Source organism: Cebus imitator, unplaced genomic scaffold, assembly GCF_001604975.1.
Source record: "Cebus imitator isolate Cc_AM_T3 unplaced genomic scaffold, Cebus_imitator-1.0 Scaffold56, whole genome shotgun sequence".
Taxonomy (NCBI): domain Eukaryota; kingdom Metazoa; phylum Chordata; class Mammalia; order Primates; family Cebidae; genus Cebus; species Cebus imitator.
In genome coordinates this window covers 8,130,062-8,153,452 of record NW_016107371.1, presented here as the reverse complement: position 1 = coordinate 8,153,452, position 23,391 = coordinate 8,130,062, and the positions used below count along the sequence as shown (strand labels likewise).

The 23,391-nt window shown below is 35.7% G+C and overlaps 1 protein-coding gene across 1 annotated transcript in view; it reads right to left on the bottom strand.

Moving 5' to 3' along the window:
* Positions 1-23,391, bottom strand: part of LOC108304701 (intraflagellar transport protein 80 homolog) — a 108,139-nt gene that overhangs the window by 7,768 nt on the left and 76,980 nt on the right. Inside the window, exons 9-15 of the mRNA XM_017529011.2 lie at positions 19,772-19,836; positions 16,520-16,655; positions 14,738-14,885; positions 13,265-13,436; positions 11,877-11,966; positions 11,606-11,778; positions 2,370-2,493 (exon numbers count right to left, since the gene is read on the bottom strand). Of these exons, the coding sequence (XP_017384500.2) occupies positions 2,370-2,493; positions 11,606-11,778; positions 11,877-11,966; positions 13,265-13,436; positions 14,738-14,885; positions 16,520-16,655; positions 19,772-19,836 (908 nt within the window). The remainder of the gene's footprint in view (positions 1-2,369; positions 2,494-11,605; positions 11,779-11,876; positions 11,967-13,264; positions 13,437-14,737; positions 14,886-16,519; positions 16,656-19,771; positions 19,837-23,391) is intronic.

The following is a 23,391-nucleotide window of genomic DNA, read 5'->3' as shown; positions in this document are numbered from 1 at the left end:
AAAAAAAAAAAAAAAAATACTGCTTTATGATTTTTAGTTAACTCCAAATGACATTTATGAAGAAAAGCAGGAAACTAGAACATACTACCATAGGGAGTCAAAGTAACCTATATAGTTTCTGGATTAAAAAAAAACCCTAAAATGCCTAAGAAAGCCATGTTGTTCTGGTTATCTCGGTTTGGAAATTTCTGCTACTCTTATGATTCAAGTATTAAATTTTGGTAATAGTTGAAGATATGCATAATGAAAAAGACGATAAGGATGTTAAGTTTTTGCTATCTCAAATATAATCTCCTTTCTAGTACGAAATTTCCTTTCCTCCCTCCCTCCCTTCTTCCCTCTTTCCATTTCTTCCTTCCTTCCTTCTCTCTCTTTTTCTCTTTCTCTGTTTTCTTCCATTCCAACAGAATCTCACTCTGTCACCTAGGCTAGAGTGCAGTGGCATGATCTCAACTCACTGCAGCCTTGACCTCCCAGGCTCAGGTGATCCTCCTACCTCAGCCTCCTAAGTAGCTGGGACTACAAGCATAGGCCAGCATGTCCAGCTAAATCTTTTAATTTTTTGTAGAGGTGGGGTCTCACTATGTTGCTTAAGCTGGCCTCAGACTCCTGGGCTCAAGTGATCTCCTGTCTTGGTCCCCCAAAGTGTTGGGATTAAAGGCTTGAGCTACCACACCTGATCAAAACTATATTTTCTATGTTCTCGAAAGTATCTAATGTGAATATTGAAAAAATATTGATGACGATGGGGAAGAAGAAGCAGAGCAGCTTAATCTGCTTTAAAATTATACAATAAACAAGGTAAGTGCTTAGTTTTAACATATAGCCGTATTTCCAAAACTGTGACACAAAGATCAGGTAATCTGGTGATTCTCTAGGCTGCTTAGCACTGTTTTGGTGGTGGATTCATATAGTATGAATCCGAGTACAGCCCCAGAGATCCCAGGGACGCTGTGTTTGCCCTAATAGTAGAGTACACCCACATTCCCAGGATTCAATTCAGTACTAAGCAGGTTCCAAATGAAATCAAAAAAGGTTTGTGGAGCTTCTATAAAACATGTCTCCTTTCTACCATGAAATCCACAACTTGTAGCTATCCGGGATCTAGATGTTGAAGTTGCATTGCTAAACTCTAAGAATGATCTCAAGGGCCTGACTCACCTGAAAATTGTTCTAAAGTGCAAGACGCTATGTATTCTAATATGATAAGTAGATAGTGTTGGCTTTAATAGAAATTGTGGGTGCCTTCTCTCTACCTTCTCTCCTAAGGCTCCTCTAACCCACTCTGCCCCTAGGATCAACCAGAACATTCCATTTTATTCTATACCAAGAAGGAATGTTCCCACATAATCTATAAGCTCCACAGAGACATACGAGGCTGCATCTGATTGTAACCCCTAGCATAGTATCTAACCAGAGTGAGATCTCACAAATATTTTTTGAATAAATGAATGAATAAAAGGCTAAAAAAGTGGTTCACAGAACTGAAAGAAAGGTCAGCCCTGTCTTGTAATCACAGCTCTTAGGAGTCAAGCCTCTGGGATTTATATAGCTAGTGACAGGAACTCTGTTTCTGCTGTCTAAACCTAAACGAATCTGGGTAAGTGGCTACAATCAGTTATAGTCTAGGCAATGGGGCAAACACATTCTGAGTCTCCTTGTGGGCTGATCTTTACTGGAATAAATTTCTTATTATTTTTATTTATTTATTTAGAGGTGGGGTCTTGCTATGTTGTTCAGGCTGGACTTGAGCTCATGGGCTCAAACAATCCTCCTGCCTCAGCCTCCCAAGTAGCTGGGACTACAGGCATGCACCACTGCATCCAGAATTACTTTCTTCTAGAGTGATAAAATCTGAGATTCTGGTAGGAGCTTGTGAGGCAAAGGCTGAGTCTTCTTTGGTTCTAGCTAGTGAAATCTACCTAGGCTAGGCACTTCTAGGAGGTACAACCTAGCTCTCTAGAATTCTACAAAGTGACCAAATATGCATTTTCTGGTCAGTGCCCTCTGTGTATATGTATTTCCCGTGCAGCAGAAGAGGCAGTTGGTGGCAGGTAAAATTTAGGAGTTAGAAGCTTTTATTCCACCCACCTATATTATTTATCTAAAAATATCAAATAGGACCCAACCTTAGCACAAACGGAATATGATGATGACAGACTTGAGTTAATCAAAACGTGCCTGCAAGATTCCAGAAAAAAAATTCAGTACTATAATTACATAGTCAAAATAAGATGTCATAAGGTAAAAGTAATTCATTTAGTGATTAACAGATGCAAAATTTGAATAATTCACATTTTGTCTCAGGATGAATATGATATATACTTATAAAATATATATATTATTATAAAAAATTGTAAAATACTTACGCCTTCTGCATAATGCAAGAATCGTTTATTAGTTTCCTGTTTACCAAATGTCTCCAAAAACTTTTGACGGTAAGCAAGAACAGTATCAACATGTGTTTTGTATTTTACAGCCAATTCCAGTGCCCTATAATGAGAAATAAAACGTTATTAACATAGTTTGTGTCAGACTCCATGAGTAGTAGGGTTCTGGAGTTGGGGGTAAGACAAATGGCTGTTCTCTCTGTTTATTCCGGAATATAAAATGCCATTTTCTACCTCATCCATCTTGCAAATTCCTATTTTTATACTTCAAGGCCCAGACCAAGCATGACCTCTTCTTCCTGACCAGCTCCCCTTGTAGAAATAAATGACTATTATCTTACTTATGCTCCATACCATATATATATATATATATATATATATATATATATATATTTACAGCACTGCTTATAGTACAATTGTTATGAGTCTGTTTTCTCTACTAGCCAGTACAGTTTTAAAGGGAGATATTTCTCTTTGGTGAGTACTACAGAGTACATATGTGGTAAATATTCATTGAAAATATTTTTGAGGCTTGGCACAGTGGTTCATGCCTGTAATCCCAGCACTTTGGGAGGCCAAGGTGGGAGGATCACTTGAAGCCAAGAGTTCAAGACTAGCCTGGCCAACATGGCAACACTCTGTCTCTACTAAAGATACAAACATTAGCTGGGCGTGGTGGCACATGCCTGTAATCCCAGCTACCTGGGAGGCTGAGGCAGGAGAATCGCTTGAACCCGGGAGGTGGAGGTTGCAGTGAGCTGAGATCACGCCACTGCACTCCAGCTTGAGTATGAGAGCAAGATTCTGTCTCAAAAAAAAAAAAAGAAACTACTTTTGAAATCATCCGGTAATCCTATAATTCAAGTGAATGAACCTCCCCACAATGTAAATGATCCAACTATTTTGACCATTTTCATAAGTCTATACTGAGTTTATAAAATTAAAAACTGGAATATTTAAATATTTACATTATTACTACAGCAAATTAAAAATCTTATGCAAGTAATAAATTGAGGCTAAGAAGTCTGGCAAAATGCCTTTTATCATCTGAGTCTCAGAAAAAGTTGACAGTCATTTAAGTTTTATCATTCAATCAATATTTATGCAAATTATTTTTAAAGTAATATTTTATTTAAATGGTATATGAGAACTAAATGAATTGCTTCTGAAAATGGTGGTAAAAACTAAAGATATAAAATATATGCACTGACAATAATATGCAGGAAAATAAAAAGATTAATCCTCAGTTCCAGGCTTACTTTCACAAGTGAGTTTTAGACAGCACCTCAGCCACTGTAATTCTGTGCATAACACATATTAGTTGAGTCGAGAACAATCCAGTGGATGATAGCTCTTCTATACTGTTCACTGTCATCTTGTTTCAAAACATAGATAACAGGCATTGTAATAGTCAAAAGCACATTAATTCTCAAGTTCTCTTTCTTTTTCTTTTTTTTTTTTTGAGATGGAGTTTCACTCTGTCACGCAGGCTGGAGTGCAGTGGCGTGATCTCAGCTCACTGCAACCTCTGCCTCCCAGCTTCAAGCAATTCTCCTGCTTCAGCCTCCCAAGTAGCTGGGATTACACCATGCCTGGCTAATTTTTGTATTTTTTAGTAGAGATGGGGTTTCACCATGTTGGTCAGGCTGGTCTTGGACTCCTGACCTTGTGATCCGCCTTGCCTCAGCCTCCCAAAGTGCTGGGATTACAGGCATGAGCCACCGCACCCAGCCTTGTTCTCTTGCTTTCTAATATGACATAGGACTTCTGAATATTCCAGTCAGGATTTATCTTGGCCAACTATTATAAATCTGTTGTTTTAGCAAAGCTGACTACTGATTAGATTTTTTGCAATTAGGCTCTTCAATAGGAAAATCTGGTTCATTCTTCGCATGCTTTGGTTTGCCTTACTATTTTTTTTTTAGATGGAGTCTCACCCTGTTGCCCAGGCTAGAGTGCAGTGGCATGATCTTGGCTCACTGCAACCTCCGCCACCAGGTTCAGGCAATTCTCCTGTTTCAAGCCTCCTAAGTAGGTGGGATTATAGGCATCTGCCACCACATCCAATTAATTTTTATTTTTAGTAGAGACAGGGTTTCACCATGTTGGCCAGGCTGGTCTTGAACTCCTGACCTTAAGTGATCTGCCTGCCTTGGCCTCCCAAAGTGCTGAGATTACAGGCGTGAGCCACTGTGCCTGGCCTGGTTTGCTTTACTATTGATCAAACTAAGTTAGTCACTTTAAAAAGTATTTTAGACATGGTGTATGTATTGACTGACAACTGGTAGACTTTTGAGAAAGATATTAAACATTTAATATGAAAAAATGATGAATTTAAGTTATATATAATACAAACAGTATGATTTCTTATAAATATATTGACATATACTATATTGTGAAATCCAAGGGTCAGCATTTGCTACCTATCACACACGCTCACAAAGTTCCCGACCATTCCTCTGTGGCCTTAAGTCTTCAGAGAAAAATCAGATAGGCAGAAGAGAATGTAAAGTTACTAGAATATAGAAGGGAAAAGTGGAAGATAAAGAAGGCAAAAAGCAATTTACAGAGGCTCAAAAAAGGCAAAAGGGAAGTAAAGATGCCTCGGTTCTTCTAACCCTCTCCCATACAATCCCTCCATGCGTATCTCTAAGGCTCTGATTCCAGTGGTATACATGTGAGTGGAGACTGATAAGCTACTTTTTTGTCACCTTAGAAGCTCCATCTCCCATTCTTTCTTTATGATTGTACATGATGAGGGAAGTAGATCTTGATTGTGCAAAACTAAAAGTATTCTCAATGGGGAGTACATGGAAGCATCCATTCCGGGTTGAAGCTTTTCCAAAATTACAAAAGAGATACTTTGGTATGAAACATCAATATATTTAATTATGTAAAAACAATAGAATATGATGTCTAACCCTGCATTTAGATGCTAGATACTAAGAATTATCTACCATTGTCATTATAATAAAATATGTATCGATTGAATAGCAATGGCTAAAGGTAAACATTCAAATGATATGTGCTATTTTAAATGTTCTCTAAAAGCACACACTGGGTAAAAAAATGTTTCTTCACCACATTTAGGAGGGAACTTACTCCAAATTATATAAGGATTTTGGGAACAGTATGTCTCTAGTTTTAAAATGGTTATTTGGCAACCAAACAAATATGACAGTAGATTCTAAGGCTGGAATAAATTCATGTATTTTAAGTAGAAGGAAATTATATAAAAAGATGTTATAACTTCAAAATATGATTTTTACATAACTTGAACGAAGCAAAATCACTTTGTATAACTGGTAGAAGATTAGAAATTATCATTATTAATATGCACATGAATAATCAATATGCATATCTGGAGTTTCTAGTTTCTATCTCTCTTAACTTCAGTTTTTGAGAACAGACTATCACCAAACGTCAAAGTAGATAGCAAACAGGTAACTGGCTTACCTATAACTCTTCAAGAGCTATACCTTAACAGGTTGCAGGCAATTTTCAAACTCAAATATGAAAGACAGAAGCATAAACCAGCAAGACTATGGTTCTCAAGTGGAATATCACATATGAACAAAATAAAATCTGTTCCTTTCTAGAGGATTTAAACAAATATAGAAATTCAGAAATATTAAAAGCAATCTAACGTATTTACCATCTAACAAATTCTATTCTTCTGGAATGATAGAATATCATCATTTTGTAAGCCCATAGAAATAGATTTGGGCAATGATCATCAATGGCTAACAATATCACCAAAAAAATCATGAAAAACCACCAGAGCCAATCATTACAGAAACATATAACACTACTATAATGAAGTCTTATACAAAAATAAAAATAAAACCTAATCAAGTTCCTAGATTGAACAACCAATTTGCAACTAATTCAGGGGACAGAGGACAATGTAAAGTGTACCACAAAGATGCAATCTTTGTCCAAAGATTCAATAATGTCCACACTATGGTAAATTCTATAGGCCCAGTTTCTTCAATGGGAAAATTGCAAGAAAACACACAAAAAAGAATAGGAGAAGCTATAGATTAAAATAAATTTAAGAACATATCAGTCAATCACAATGTATGGATTTACAGGATTCTGATTTAAACAAACCGTAAAACAAAGCAGAACACTTATGAGTGAAACAGAAATAAGAACACTGAATATAATCACTGTTAACTTTTTAAGGTATGACCATAATATTGTGGCTATGTTTAAAAAAATTTAGAGATACATACTGAAATATTTACAGAAAAAATGATATGATCATTGGGGTCTGCTTTAAAATAAATGGCAGGGGAAGGGTGGAAATTGTTCACAAATTGATAATTGTTGAAGTGAATATTGGGTACATTCTGATTCATTATCCTATTCTCTCTACTTTTGTGTTTGAAATTTTCCATAATAAACATTTTTTTAAAAATTCCATCTTTTTGTTCCCTTCTGATCTCTATTGCTAAATTATCTTCTTAAAGTACATCATTAAATATTGGTATTCAGCAGAGATCTGCTTGCTGCTGCTCTCTTAAGTTTTCATGATTAACCTTAGCCATACTCATGGCTTCAACTACTGTCTGTAGGCTGATAATTCCTTCACTGGCTTTCCTTCAATGTCTAGGATCTCTCCTGAGCATTACACTTGTAGATCCTACTCCCTACTGGGCCTTATGAACTGGATATAGGAAGTCAATTAAAGGTAAATAAATTCAGATTGTTAGCTTAACCATTACCTTATACTCCCTATAAAAAAATCTAGTACAGCTCTGTTCTGTACACATATTGAATGTGGGCTTTCCCTGCAGCTAAGGTACATAAACAAATTCAAGTCCTGTGCATAGGTTATATGTGAATACTATGCCATCTTGTATAAAGAACTTGAACATCCCAGATTTTGGTATCCTGAGGGTCCTTACCCATCTCATGGATACCAAGGGATTACACTCAATCATCTGTTGCATGAATGAATGTGTAGTTGGAACAAATACTCCAAACTGTTTCAGAAATATCTGTAGAAATTAGAAATGAAGATAATATATAAGTTTCCTGCAGGTTTCTTAGCAGCTATAATTACTTTTCCTTATTATTTACAGTTCTTTCTTATCCGATCTTGATATTTATGCTAAAAGCAATGGGAAACTATGAATTTCACTGAAGCAGGTTTCATTGAAGTGAATCAGAGGCAAGAGTGATATGATCAGATTTCCACTGTGAAAAGATCACTATGACTGCAGAGTAAAGAATAAGTAGGAAAGAGACAGAGTAGATATAGGGAGATCAGTGATGACGTTAAACAGAAAAACTTGGATCAACTTAGATAATGGTACTGGTAGTGAAGTGGCTGAGTGGCTTAGTGGCTGAGTGTTAGAACCATGTGAGAGGGAAATGGTTGATAATAGAGAGGCAGAAGGTGAGGAAAATGTCAAAAGTAACTTCTAGATTTCCAGCTCTGTACAACTGAAAGAATGATAATATAGACTAGTCTGGAAGAGGACCAGGTTTATGAGAAAATAAACATAAATTTGAGCTAAAAAAAAAATGTCAGATATCAAATGGAAATGCTAACTATGCAGCTGGAGAATTGATTCTGGAAACAAATATGGGTAGAACAGAAGGCTAGATGAGAGGTGCATATTTTGGAGTCTTAAGTGTATGGATAGTGTAGTGTATAGATAACTATTAGAATCTAGGAACAATGTTCTGGTATCTTTATCATCTTATCAGTTGGACTCAGAGATTCTACAAGCACCTGAGCAACCCACTGGCTTACAGTTAGATAAAAGCAAGAAACAAAGGAAAAGGAAGTGCCAGGAGATAAGAAGAATGGAGGAGCACCCAGAATTCATTCTCTTTCCTCATTACATCTTCTTTGATCCTCTTGTTTTCCCTCTCCCTGAGATCTAATAATCTCAGGGCAAGGTCACTCACTGAGAATTGGAAGGTGAAGTGGGGCATGCAGGGAACAGGATATAAAGATAGCAGGGAAAGTCTGAGGTCTCAGCAAAAAATAAGTAGAGACACATGATACACGCCTTAAGGGACTGGAGATTTTATAAGATAGGGAAATAAAGATGAGGGAAGCAAAAAGGACACCAACTCCACTGACACTGGATCCTAAGGAATGTAGAGTAGAGAGAATAAATGGACTCCATTTGAAAGGACTGGTAGAGAAGTGGTGTTCTCTGGGAAAAGGTAGGTTTCATTTGGGTCAAAGAGGTACAAGAAATGTTCAGAAGGTTATTTGATAGGCCATCAGAGGCAAATTTCCTCATCTTCTTCTGTGATATTTACTCACTGCATGTATCTACATCCAATAAATGTTTGAAGAAGAGGAATGCTGCAAAATGATGAAGAGTAAGAGCATGGATATTAACTACCTACTATGTATAGATAATGCGAAATGTTTCTGCTCTTCAGGAAGCATATAATCTACAAGGGGAAAGACTATATAACATCTGCAAAGATAAAGAGATAAATAGTAATCCAGTAAAAACAACGTAAGTGTGGCTGAACACAGTAGCTCATGCCTGCAATCCCAGTACTTTGGGAGGCCAAGGTAGGCAGATCGCTTGAGGTCAAGAGTTTGAGACTAGCCTGGCCAACATGGTGAAACCCCGTCTCTACTAAAAATACAAAAATTAGCCTGTAATCCCAGCAACTCGGGAGGCTGAAGTGAGAGAATCCCTTGAAACCAGGAGGCAGAGATTGTAGTGAGCTGAGATCATGCTGCTGCACTCCAGTCTGGGTGACAGAGTGAGACCTCGTCTCAAAAAAACAAGCCAAACCAAACCAAACCAAAAAAATATAAGCAATGGTACCAGCTGTAGATAATTGATTGCTTGGTGATAAATTGAGCTCTTCTTTGGTTTTACACAACTTGAGGGTTCAAATACTAGATTTTGTGCGTACTTATAAGTAAACCTCGATTTCCTCGTTTATAAAATGGGGCTGGTAATATCTAAACTTCTAGAGCTGAGACAACCTAATGAAATAATATATAGGAAGTATTTAGCACAATTAATTCCTGGCACATCATAACCACTCAATAAGTGGAGGCTAGTGTGAAGAAGTATTATTTCAACCTTTGTATGTTCCCATTAAACATTAGTAAGTGGGTCATTTTTGATTCTTTAGATGGAAGCTTTTTTTATAGAACTGATGTACTGAATCCTATCAATCTAAAAAAAGGAATGCTGCAAAATGATTATTAATGATCACGAAGCAGTTAATTACATACTTCTGGTACCACTGTTCATACTGTTTTTTACTGGATTACTGTTTATGTCTCTAATTATTTATCTTTGTACATATTTATCTCTCCCCCTTACAGATTACATGCTTCCTGAAGAGCAGAAACATTTTACATTATCTATACATAGTAGGTGGCTAATATTCATTCTATGTGCAATACTCTTCATCTTTTTGACGTTTGACTATTATTAATGACAATAAAGTGGAATTAATTCCTAATTAGGTTATAAGCTTTTTAAGAAAAAGACCATTATCTTAAATTTTTTTGTTAAATTGTACAGTATTCAGAATGCTATATGAAAAGTAGTGTCTACAATTTCAACATATTTTTTCAAAAACACCAGTCAAAAGAATGCTATAAACACAATTCTTCCCTATTTCTCATAGAACTCTGTTAGCTTGGTAATGATATATACAATTTTCTATAAGTTACTTAACATAGAATTTAAAAAATATTCACACTCTCTAAACTAGTTACCTTAAACTTTATGAATTATGAATAAATTCAGGACAAAGACAATGGCCTATTTATTTATCTATTTTTGAGACAGAGTCTTGCTCTGTCACCCAGGCTGGAGTGCACTGGCGTGATCTCGGCTCAGTGCAACCTGTGCCTCCTGAGTTCAGGCAATTCTCCTGCCTCAGCCTCTTGAGTAGCTAGGATTACAGGCGTGTGCCACCATGCCCGGCTAATTTTTCTGTATTTTTAGTAGAGACGAGGTTTCACCATATTGGCTAGGCTGGTCTTGAACTCTTGTGATCCGCCCACCACAGCCTCCCAAAGTGCTGGATTACAGGCATGAGCCACTGCGCCTGGTGGCCTATTTATTTTTATAGAATTAAAAACACCTTTCATGATCCTTTGTACAGCTAGACAATGACAATGAATTTTTGTTAATAAAGGACAGAAACAGAGTAGCTAAATTATATGAATAGTATAGATCATTAGGTATAAATTAAATAAGGAGACTACAGTATGTCAATCATAAAATTAACCATCTGCCATTTTTGTCATTTCTAGTCAAGGGAAAGATAGAGATAAAATATCTATAAAAATTCAAATCTAAGGAAGTTTAAGTAAAGGGCCTTGTAATTGACAAACACAGGGGTTATTTTTCAGCCCAGGAGAAACAAAGATCATGAAAGACATTTCAAACCTGGAAAAGTATGTCAATTTCATAACATAGTAACTTCAAGAGCATATAAAAACTATAAGAGCAATAAAAACTATAGTTTTGCTCACTGAGTGACATGTACCTGAGAGAATGAGTGGGAGGAACCTCTTTATGTCACAGAGAAGAGCAACCTGCCACTTTGCCTCAGAAAGCAATCTGTCCCAGAGCCTAATGTAGGGCTGTTGATTGCTGCTGACCAATCCTTTCCTGTTTCTTCCTTAGCACTACGCATCTCTTGGTTCTTCTTTTTGCTGCCTGTCTAGCTGCTTAATGGAATAACATTTTGTGTGTTTTCTTTCATCCATCTCATAATGTAGAGGATGTCTTTCCATTCCACACATTCCCAAGGCAATTGCATCCATTCCTCTGACTTCAACTACTAACCATTTGTGAATGACTTCTAAATCTAAACCTGTAGTTCAGATCTTTCTTATGAGTCCAGGTCCATTTAATCAACTATTATATCTCTTTGCAAGTATTTCACAGTAAACTTGGCTAAAATGAAATTCACTGTCTTCCCTACCAAATCTGCAAATGGTGTCATGATCTCTCCAGTTACTGAAACAAAAATGTGGGAAACATCCTAGCTTCTCTTCTTCTTCACACCCCAACTTTTAATCAGTTACAAGTTCAGAAAAGAAATAAACCATAAACTATTCACAAATATAAATATGATAAATTATTCTGTGAGTTAAAAAACTAAAATATAATGGAAAATGTAATTAAGTGGTAGGTGGAAAAATACATTAAGGTCAAACAGATTTTGGAACTGATGGAAAGTATTCTTATTACCTTTCCCAGTTGTAGAGATTAATATTGATCTGGATTGCTTGATAAACAAGGCCAGCCTGAAGAAGAACTATTTCAGCCTCCTGTATGTTCCCACTAAACAGCAGTATGTGGGCCATTTTTGATTCTTTAGATGGAAGATTTTTTATAGAATTGATGTACTGAACCTTATCAATCTAAAAAAAGAAAAGAAAAATATTGAAGTAGATAATAACAGAAATAAATTATGCTAAGAAAAAACACACATACATATATGTAAACATTAATTACTTACTTCACCAATTGCTGCATAGGCTATTTCTGCAGTAGTCATATCTCGATTAGCAACTGCCATAGCAGCTAGACAAGCCCACATGGTTTGCTCCTAAAGTCAAGTATGAGAACAGTCATCTTAACTACATGGCTGAACTGCCTTAAAATAAGGATCATTTAAATACTCACATTAAAATTATATTTTAATTTAAAAAAGAAAAATTACTGAACACAGCACTGAAAAATAATAATGTAGAAATTTCATTGTGGCCATTTTGTTAAAATATATTAATAACAGAAAATTTTTGAATGAAATTTTCAATTTCAAGTTATGATGAATTTATTTCTGAATTAAAAATAACTCAAGGTTATAAACCTTCCAGTCTTTTGATGAAGTGTCAAAGAATGTAATATATAGGGAACCAAAGAAATAGTGAAGTTCTCAGACAATGCTATAGTGGGGGTACAGAGGTCCTAGATAAGGTTTTCCTTTTAATGAAAAGCAGCCCCCAAATCATTTTCTTTTCTAATAAAGAGCAGCCTGTAAAATTGAGCTGCAGACATAAGCAAGCTGGAAGCTTGCATGGGTGAATGCCAATAGTTGTGCCCATAGCAATATACTACCTGGGACTAGGCATGTTCAAAATGGCAGCTCCAGCTTCTCTTTTTGCCACACGTGTACAGTAAGGAGTAGACAAGATGGCACTGGCCAATTGGAAAGTCCATCTGCATAATAAGATTAGGGTGGGGTGACCAGCCTTCCCTGTGCTATGTAAATGTCACACCTGGTCAAACCAATCTGTGAGCACTACATAAATCAAACACAGCCTCCTCAAACCTGCCTGCCTATAAAATCTGCTGCAGTCTGCCACTTTTCCCTTTTTGGCTGCCTCTCTCTGGCAAGAGTTGCTCTCCTCTCTCCTTTCTTCTGCCAATTAAACTTTCCACTTTTTAACCTACCCACATGTCCATGTCCTTAATTTTCTTGGACTCTGGGTATTCACCCCAGACAATGATGCTGCTTTTCCACCAATGATCCATTGTTTAAAAAAAAAAAGCATCTGAAAGTCATTTCACAAAAGCATTTTCTAAGGAATGTTCACTGATATTCATTAAAAAAGTCTATGGTTAAACATGTTTGAAAAATACTAGATTCAACCAAGTTGGAAAAAGGCTGATTGAAAGCAGAGATTCTTAACCTTAGCTGTATAAAACAATTATCTGAGGAAATAAAAAATATGCCCAGGACTCAATCCAGACATAATGAATTAGAATCTTTACTTATAAAACAAAAGACATGATCTTATTCACAATTTTTCCAGCCTCTAAGCCTATTATCAATACTCATTTTGCACAAAGGTAAACTACTATGCAATATATATGCAACTATGAATCTAAAATGTAAATTACCTTAACAAAGCGACAAAGTCTTACAGCATCTTCCCATTTTGAACTGCTTACATATTCATGGAGAATAGCAGGATATGGTGATATGCTGATGTGAACCAGGGAGCCATCAGCTCTTCTAATAGTTACTTGATTTCCAACAAAACTCATAATGTGGGGATTTTTACTAAATTCACTGTAAAAAAAAAAAAAAAAAAAAGCAAAGTACACTTTAAAGTTGTATTCTGAGCAAAATTTTTCATGTATATTAAATCTGGGGAGTAGACTGGGAAACATATATGGAGTCTCCAATTTCCAAAGGCACACCCCCAGAAGGTAACTCCAGGGAGAATGTATATATTCAAATAAATACATTGAAATTTATTTGAATATATACATTCTCCCTGGAATTAACTGTGAATATAAACATTTGAATATAACTTGCTATATACAGTTTAAATTGGCAAAAATTATTACATATTTGAGAGCTATTCCTAAGAGCATTTGAAGTCATCTTTTTTTTCCCTGAGGCTTAAGACAAATGGCAACAATAATTAATATAGCTTTAGTATTTAAAACTATTAAAGGGTAAGCTGATAAAAAAATAAACTTAATTCCAAGACTGTTTTCTTAGAATAAAAAGAGGTGAGCCAGGTGCAGTGGCTCATACCTGCAGCCCTAACTATTTGGGAAGATCACTTAAGCCCAGACTGCAGTGAGCCATGATTGCACCACTGCATTCCAGCCGACAGAGTGAGATCTTGACTCTAAAACTAAATAAATAAAAAGAGATGACCTTCAAATAAAGAGACTAATTTCTTTTCATTAGTTCAAATACTTTTTAAAATATACTGTTTTATTTTGATGCTTCTCTGGTTTTGTTAAGGTTGTGAGCTTGAATACTAAAAATGAACTCAAAATAGATTTGAAAACTACGTTAAGGTCTAGAATTAAGAAGTCTTTGTATGCCTATTTTGTCAAGAATAAGAGATCTCCTTGCCATTTCTTAGAGAATTTAGGAATACAAATGATTTTCTGAAGCATATTTTTTAAAAATTTCAGTAACTTTGGTCTTTTCCTACTTTTAATATTAACCAAAAATTCAATTCTAGAGACATACACATTCTTCAAAGTGTTAAAGTCAATGATAATATGTGACAGAATTGGGTAATTGTCACAAGTTCGTGCATCCTGAAAAATCTTAACAGTGCCTATATTAAAATCACTTGATCACATTGAGAAAACTACTTGAGCTACCATTACACCATACTGAGCTTGAAAATTATATTCATATAAGGGAAAAATATATAATTCATATCATACAACACTATCAATTCTGTCACTTAAGTCTCAAGCTAGCTTTAGCTGAACAATTTGTTCATCAATAATCTGACTGATGTGAAAACTACCTTGCAGGATTGAAAACAGAAGCAAAACATGATACTCTATTAGAGTTTTATTTACTACAATACAGAATTATATGCAGTAAAATGTTACCTTGCATCCCTTTCATATAATGTTTTAGGCAAAATGTCTCTGTCCACATAAACTGTATTGGGGTAATACCACACTATAAATCGAGTATCTTGAAGTCCACAAAGGATATTGCATGTATCATTCCATGCCAAGGTATGCACCATTGTTCCTTAATTTAAAAAGAATGTTAATATGCTATTAGTTTTAATATGTAAGTATTAAAATATATCTTTAAAATGCCTGACAAAATCCCATATAATTTCTGGTAGATATGATTCTAGTTTCTGATTGTATAGTGGTGAAAAAACATACAAAAAAATCACACAAGAATTTACAGAAATATTTGAATGCTTTACCTAGAACCCTTATATTTTTAATTTGCAAATTTTTCTTTCAGTGACAATTTAACTGCAGCAGCTAAAGACTTGCTATTAAGATAAGTTAATCCTCTTGCCTCAGACCATCAAGTTCCAGATGATCCTCAGTGAGGGATACTGTCCTCTCAATATTCAAGAGTCACTCTTCTACAGGGGACCCCTAGTCTGCCCATCAGTGGAACATGACAGAGGTGTACTCCTGCCCTTCTCTCCCTTGGACCTGGCTGGATACTGCTTTCACCAATCCATGGAGCCACCCTGCCCTGAGAGCTGGCAGAAGGCTAAGACCCACAGAACAACCACCACTGCCTCTCTGTCAGCAGGAAGCAGTTACAGAAGACTGACCTTTCTCCATTTTTACCATAGAATTAGGGTCTTGGACCTTGAGGCGGGGAAGCATTACAGTAGGTAGTCAGGCAGACTTTAGGAAGGCAGGAGAGGCCCCCCGCCTCTAGCACCAGGAATGTCAGGTAACCATCAGGTGATGGTCAGGTAGTTGTTAAGCTGTCTCTCTAAAATAATAATTGGTTACAGCCAGTACTAGGGAAAGGCAGTCTCTCAATAGAAACACTGAAACTAGAAATTAGTTCAATACGATCTCAAGAGCTAGGTGAGTAGGCTCACACATGTGCACTAACAGGCAAAACGGTGGAGTTTAACTGGTATATGAACTTCGTTAGAAACACTGGAGTGGTAAGGAAAAAAAACGCCTCAAGTGAGCATGTGTACAACTTCAGTAAACACACTGTGCATGTGGCCCCTCCCAGATGCTGGCAGGCCACCGTGCATGTGGACAGCCCACCCCAAGGGAAGAATTAGGGCAGAAGGGTTGCAACTCCCCAGAAGCATGCCAAAGTATAAAACCACAAATCAAAAGGTCAAACAGTGCACTTGATCTCTCAAATCACCTGCCTGCCCTCTTGTGAGTTTACTTTATTTCCATTCTTTCCTGCTCTAAAGCTTTTTAATAGATCGGACACCTGTAATCCCAACACTAAGAGACTGAGGCAGGTGGATGGCTTGAGCTCAGAAGTTTGAGACCAGCCTGGGCAACATGGTGAAACCCTGTCTCTACCAAAAATACAAACAAATTAGCTGGATGTGGTATCATGTGCCTGTAGTCCTAGCTACTTGGGAGGCTGAGGCAGGAGAATCACTTGAGCCCAGGAGGTGGAGGTACAGTGAGCCTTGATCGCACCATTGCACTCCAGCATGGGTTAGAGTGAGACCCTGTCTCAAATAAAATAAACTTAAAATAAAAAATAAAAAATAAAGCTTTTGAATAAACTTTCACTCCTGCTGTTAAAAAAAAGTAGCTAAGATTAAAACATTAAAACATTTCCAGATTCATTTGGACAAATTCTTTATTACAGCAAATATAAGAAAGTAGACAACTAAAACTTAAAATGAATAAAAATTATTTTACCAAGTTTGATAATTTGTTCTTCCTTCCCAAATCGTTTCACAGAAGTGATACAGAGATCTCTATTTTTATCAATGAAAGCAATTTTTCTATCATTGGTAAGTCCTTTTTGATCCAGAGCAATTTCCAAGATTTCAATCTAAATTTTTTAAAAATGTAAATACTGGGTTAGTTTTAGTGTTTGATATAAGATAATTTTAATTATTTAATTATAAGAACATTTTCTAAGATCAATTAAATGTCATTTACCCACTTACAATGATAAAATGTCCCTGTTAAATAATTTTAAACTGCCAATATATTAATTATTCAAAAGCTGCACTAAAGTATATTTGCGTGACATCCAAGGAAAAGATACCTCTCAAAATACAATAAAATAATATATATTTTGATGCTCTGTTGGCTGAGAAACACTCCTATCTGTCCTGTCCTTCCTCTCACAGTCAGGGTGAAAGGGGCAGGTAAGTCTGAGTATGACAAGAGGTCTATTTTGATTAACAAGTTGCCTAATAACTATATCTTAAATACTTGTAAAAATAAATTTTGGAAATATGTGGAAATATATCATGTGTCCAGAGCCTTGTATTTTACAGATTCTCTCACATTCATTCTTGCAAAACAGAAAAGTCTTGAAATATAGATATTATAATACTTACTTTGCAAATCAGAAGACTAGATTTATACTCAATAAGTGATTTTGCTCAGAAAAAGCCAGTATCAAGTTTATCTAAACTTGCAACTCAGACTTCTAACTCCAAGATCACTGGTTTTCATTTGCTAGTATGATGAATTTTATTAAAACTGGAAAATGTTTTAATACAGATTCATTTTAACTCAAACCAAGAAAGATTTATTTACTGTCTACAATGTCTGAAGACTTTGCTAGGAACTGTGAATTAAACAAGAATCATGACCACAACATCAAATCATTGTATCAAAATGTAGTATAAGAAACATTGTTTAAAATAAAACAAAATACACATGTAACTTTATCCAAAATGATGAATCAATCATATACCAATACAAAATACATTTTTAAAAATTCAACTTTTTCTAGAATACCATAATTTATATTTTAAGGAAGAAAATAATTTTGTTTCATATATATTAAGGCATACATGAAATATAACACTAGGTATTTTCAAAATGGAAATGTTTCAGAGAAGCTGATCTTTACAATAAAGAATTGCTTATCATTGTCATCATCCTCAGAACCTAGTGTATTATTTTAAAAACACTGTTAAACAGATATAATTCTTCTGTCTAAGGAATTAAAAATCAAAGATGTATAGTAATTATAATAATGCCTATGTACGTAGGGGAAGAGGGGTTCTCCAACTTCATTCAGCAGGGCATCCCCCATTTTCCTCTTGTCAAGTCCATCTCCCCCCATATGTTCTATTCCTCTTGGGTGACTCTGTAGTGGGACATAAAAGCAGTTCTGTGTTCAGTAGAACTGTCTCCCTTGCCCTATACTAATTAATATTTATTTACTGATACACAGACTTGAGCTCTAGTTTGGGTTCTGTTACTATTTGGGAAGATTCTGGATATGAGTTTCTTCCAGATACAAAATAAAATAGTTTGAGTGAGTTTTCTATTACTTCATAGAATGTAAAATTTAAAAATCCTTTGTATTGCATACCAATGTACTGGGTAATTGGGTGAAGTGTGACAAGTAGAAGTCACTTCCATTATTATAATTAGGAAATGGTAAATTATCTAGTAAATTCTTACACTTAGGAAAAGTGTTACAGAGAGCATTATAACAAAATAAATATTTAACCCTACTAATTGACTCTTTTTTCAATCCTACTAACAAAAATAACTGCATCTTGAAAAGCTGAGAAATTTAATCCTTTTGATATGCTTAATCTTACTGAAGAGGAAAATCTCTGCTTACATAGTCTTGATTTAAAATGACGATAATGGAGAGGTTGTAGTGAAATAGGCACCTCAGATATTACCAGCGCAAAGGTAAACTGATACAATCTCTTTGAAAGATAACTTCAAAATATTTATTAAAATTACAAATTCTCATATCCTTTGACGCAGCAACAATATTTCCAGAATAAATCCCACAGTTATACTAGCACACGTAAAAGAAGATGTATATGCAAGATAATTCATCTTGCCAATACTGTAATATTCATAGCAAAAGGTTGGAAACAATTTAAATTCTGACACATCCATAAAATGTTATACCATACAGTGGAGAAAAAAGGGTTGAGAAAACACTTTAGGTATAGATATGGAACCATCTCCAGAAAGAGAGTATTATATGAAAAAAGCAAAGTGGTGTAGAATTGTGTTACATTTTTGTAAAAGAGGAGGAAGATAACGTATATCAGTTTTGTTGGTACATACCCTAACAATCTCTGGAAGAATATATGAGATTAATAACAATGGTTACTTATTTGGTGAAGAGGCACTATAGTGATGAATAATTGGTATAGTAGGGAGACTGCCACTGTATACTTTTTAATGCTTTTTGATTTCTGAACCATATGAATGTATTTGTTATTCATATTTAAAACTAGGGCCAGGTGTGGTGACTCATGTCTGTAATCCTAGCACTTTGGGGAGCTGAGGCAGGTGGATTGCTTGAGTTCAGGAGTTCGAGACTAGCCTGGGCAATATGGCAAAACCCTGTCTCTACCAAAAACAAACAAACAAATAAAAAACTAATAATTACAAAGATATATATATATATGATTTTGAGTAACATTTCACTAGAAGTATTAATAAAACAAAAGCATCTTTAGACTCTAATATATCAGTAATTTAGAAGGATAACTCAATGCAATGTGCTTCTTTAAGGCTAAAAATCAGAAACCAATAAACAACTTACAATTCAGGGTCTTTTGTACTTGTATAGGATTTCTTACTACAGTCTTAAAACCTAAAGAAAATGCTGGCTAAGAACAGGTCAATGAGAAAACTGCAAGATATTCAGAAACACAAATACATTTTTATTTACTGATAAGTGCTAACATTTTAATCAAAATAGAACACGTAACTGAAAAACAGTGAAGAGCTTGACAATAGACATATAAGTCAGATCCTTTTATTCAATTAATTTGCATATATAGACTAAGGTCTTTGTAACATTTTTAGGCAGAATAGTCAATAGAGAATGCAGAGTGATTTTAAATATAAAACTAATTCCTTTGTGTCCTCTTTAAATTGAAAACGTTAATTTTAAAAAGGAAGTAAATAAATAGTGGCTATTTACAAGTAGTTAATGTCCATTACCTTATGAGAAAGAAACTTCCCATCACCTAATGGTTTTCCAGTTGACGCCTCAAAGAGGAAGATTACTTGAAAAAAAGTAGAACATGAATTAATGTGTCATATTAAAATTTTTACTGGTAAAGTTCGGCGAAACTATTATAATACTTATCAGAAATTATTTAACTCTCTAGACCACAGAGAGTTAAATAATTCAGCGCAGAAGAGCAGCAGCATCCAATTTTAATTTATTAATGTGGTCATATTTCTTATGAAAACAATAAAACTGAATACTTCTTCCTAAAACACATTCCTTAATTAGAATTTTTATTAATGGCATGGCATCAATGCTCCATAGGCTCAACAATGGCAAGTCCAAATGTGAAAGTAATTTATAATTCTGATAACTTTGATTTAAACCACTGTAACACCATAGTATATGCGCCAAAGAAAAACTTCCTCTTTGTCCTTTGGAGGTTAGCTGAAAACCAACTCACAAAAGGCAGATTAATAGGATAAATGGCATACATATTTATTAACTTACATGAGGGAGAATCAGAGTGATTACCCTACCATACAATGGGGTGCAGATGGTTAAAAGCCCCTTCTTCCCCTCTTAAGGGAAATGGAGATGGGGAATGTGGATGATTTTAGAAGGGGTAGTAAATGATTTCTAGGGGAATTCAGTGGGCAGGAAGAACATACAAAGTCTGTTGGGCACACAAGAGCACACAACAGTTTCTGACAAATGTCTGCCCAGGTGTGTTGACAATCTTCTGTATTTCTTCCTGCAATATGAGTTTTGTTAATGAAAACTCAGGGAAGGGACCAGAGGTAATTTTTTTCTTCTTTGGTGGTCCGAAGTTGAGGCAGATAAGGGAACTTCAGCACAGCATGTCAAAGAACCATATTTTGGGGTATTGGTTTCTAAGCCCCAGCAATAGACAACCATATTCCACAAAGGAAAAACATGTTGAATGCCTATTATAATGCCAGGCAACGTGTTATGTGCCGCTTAGTTTTCTGTTATTAATATGTTACTCTGGTATAATCAATAATTTACCTGGTCTCTGTCCTGGAGCTTCAAAACCCCTTAAAAATTCCTGATTAGAGCATCTTTATTATTGCTAGTGAAGAGACTCTTGGTGGGCACCCAGATAGCTTCAGGATAGGGGCTGATAATCAGACCAAGTATGTCGTTTGATGGTCTGAACTTTCAGGTTCCCAGTCTCTGGAGATGGGAAGCAGGCTGGAGACAGTTCATCAGGTGGCCAGTGACTTAATTAATCATGCCAATATAACAAAACCCCATAAAAATTCTGAATGCCAAAGCTCAGTGGAGCTTCCTGGTTAGTGAACACAGTGATGAACTGGGAAGGTGATGTGTCCTGAGAAGAGAGGACACAGAAACTCTGTGTCCATCCTTTATAATAAAACTGTAATAATAAGTATAGCTTTCCTGAGTTCTGTGAGTCATTTTAGTGAATTATCAAACTTGAAGGAGTTGTAGGAATCCCTGACTTTGCAGCTAGTTTGGTCAGAAAAGTAGGCAGCTACAGTGGGGTTGGGGGAGTCTTAGATTTGTAGTTAGCATCTGGAGTAGGGGCAGTCTTAAGCTTTGGTGTCTGCACTGGTTCCAGCTAGTGTAGAAATGAAATGCAGTAAACCTAGTTGAGATGAAAATGGAATAGTTGGTATTAGGTTATTGAAGCATATGGTTTGGAAAGAGAAAGGATGAAAGGGTAGAGGGTGAAGAACTTCTGATTCCTCAGTGGCCATGGGGTCACCCATGGTATGAAACACCAGCTATGTTGCAATCAGTTATTGGAGGTAAAAGTCACCCATGGAATTTAAGATGATGCATACATCTTCTGGGGAACTGGCTCACTAAATGCATAGGAAAATACAAAATCATAAGAAAAAAGAGAAATACACAATCTCTTGATTATTGCTATCTCTAATAGCTAAAAATGAAAGGAAGAGATTTACCAAATATAAATTCTGGCCAGTCTAAATTATGGCCTCTAGCCTCAAGGCCCCTACTGAAGGAATGAATGTGTTGGGAAAGATACTGATTCTTGCCAGTTCAAGGAACAGGCACTAGCCTCAGAGTCATTTTCAAAGTTTTGAAAAAGTTACGCTGAAATAAATCTTGAAAAAGGCTAAAATAATTCCTAAGAGAACGGAGATAGAAAGAGGGAAATGTCTAGAAATTCACCAAAACTGGGAAAAAAATCTTTAAACAGTTATTAAGAAATAGAGCAAACAAAACTATAAAAACTCAACCTAGGCAATACCATTCTGAACATGGGAACAAGAAAAGATTTCATGACAAAGATGCCAAAAGCAATCTCAACAAAAGTAAAAATTGACAAATGGAATCTAATTAAACTCAAGACCTTCGTCACAGCAAAAGAGACTATCAACAGAGTAAATAGACAACCTAGAGAATAGGAGAAAATTTCTGCAAACCGTACATCTGACAAAAGTCAAATATCTAGCATCTGCAAGGAACTTAAATTTACAAGAAAAAAGACATTAAAAAGTAGGCAAAGGACATGAAAAGACACTTAAAGGAAGACATACATGCGGCCAACAAGCATGTGCATAAAAGCACAATATTGATTATCATTAGAAAAATACAAATCAAAACCACAATGAGATACCATCTCACACCAGTCAGAATGGCTATTAGTAAAAAGTCAAAAAATAACAGATGCTGGTAAGTTGTGGAGAAAAAGGAATGGTTTTACACTGTTGGTGGGAGTGTAAATTAGTTCAATCATTGTGGCGAGGAGGGTGGCAATGCCTCAAACAGCTAAAAACAGAACTACCATTCAACCCAGCAATCCCATTACTGGGTATATACCCAAAGGAATAGAAATCATTCTACCATAAAGACACATGCATGTGAATGTGCACTGCAACACCTATTCACAATGGCAAATACATGGAGTCAACCTAAATGCCCATCGGTGACAGACTGGATAAAGAAAATGTTGTACATATACAGCATGGAATACTATACAGCCATAAAAAAGAATGAGATCATGTCCTCTGTGGGAATGTAGATGGAACTGGAGGCCATTATCCTTAGCAAACTAATGCAGAAACAGAAAACCAAATATCACATGTTCTCACTTATAAGTGAGAGCTAAATGATGAGAACTCATGGACACAAAAGAGGGAAACAGAGACTGGGGCCTTGAGGGTTAAGAGTGGGAGGATGGAGCAAATCAGAAAAAGTAATTATTAGGTACTAGGCTTAGTAACTAGGTGATGAAATAATCTGTACAACAAACCCATATGACACAAATTTACCTATGTAACAAACCTGCACATGTACCCTGAGCCTAAAACAAAAGTTTTTGTTTTTTTTAAAGAAATGGAGTGAAAAAGCAAACAATGATGGGGGTAAAATGAAAGAGAAAGAGAGAAGGGAGAGTCAAGGGATTTATCATAGTAGGGTGGAAGTCTGGGGTCAAAACACAGCAGCTGGGCGGACTGATGCGGGGGTTCCTGCTAGTGTCCCAACATTTAAGAACACTAAGTAAATCTGCTTTATTCATGTTAGTTTGGAAGAATTTGGAAGGCAGAAAGGCAAAGATGGCAACAAGAAACTTGACCTTCAATTACCTGGAGCA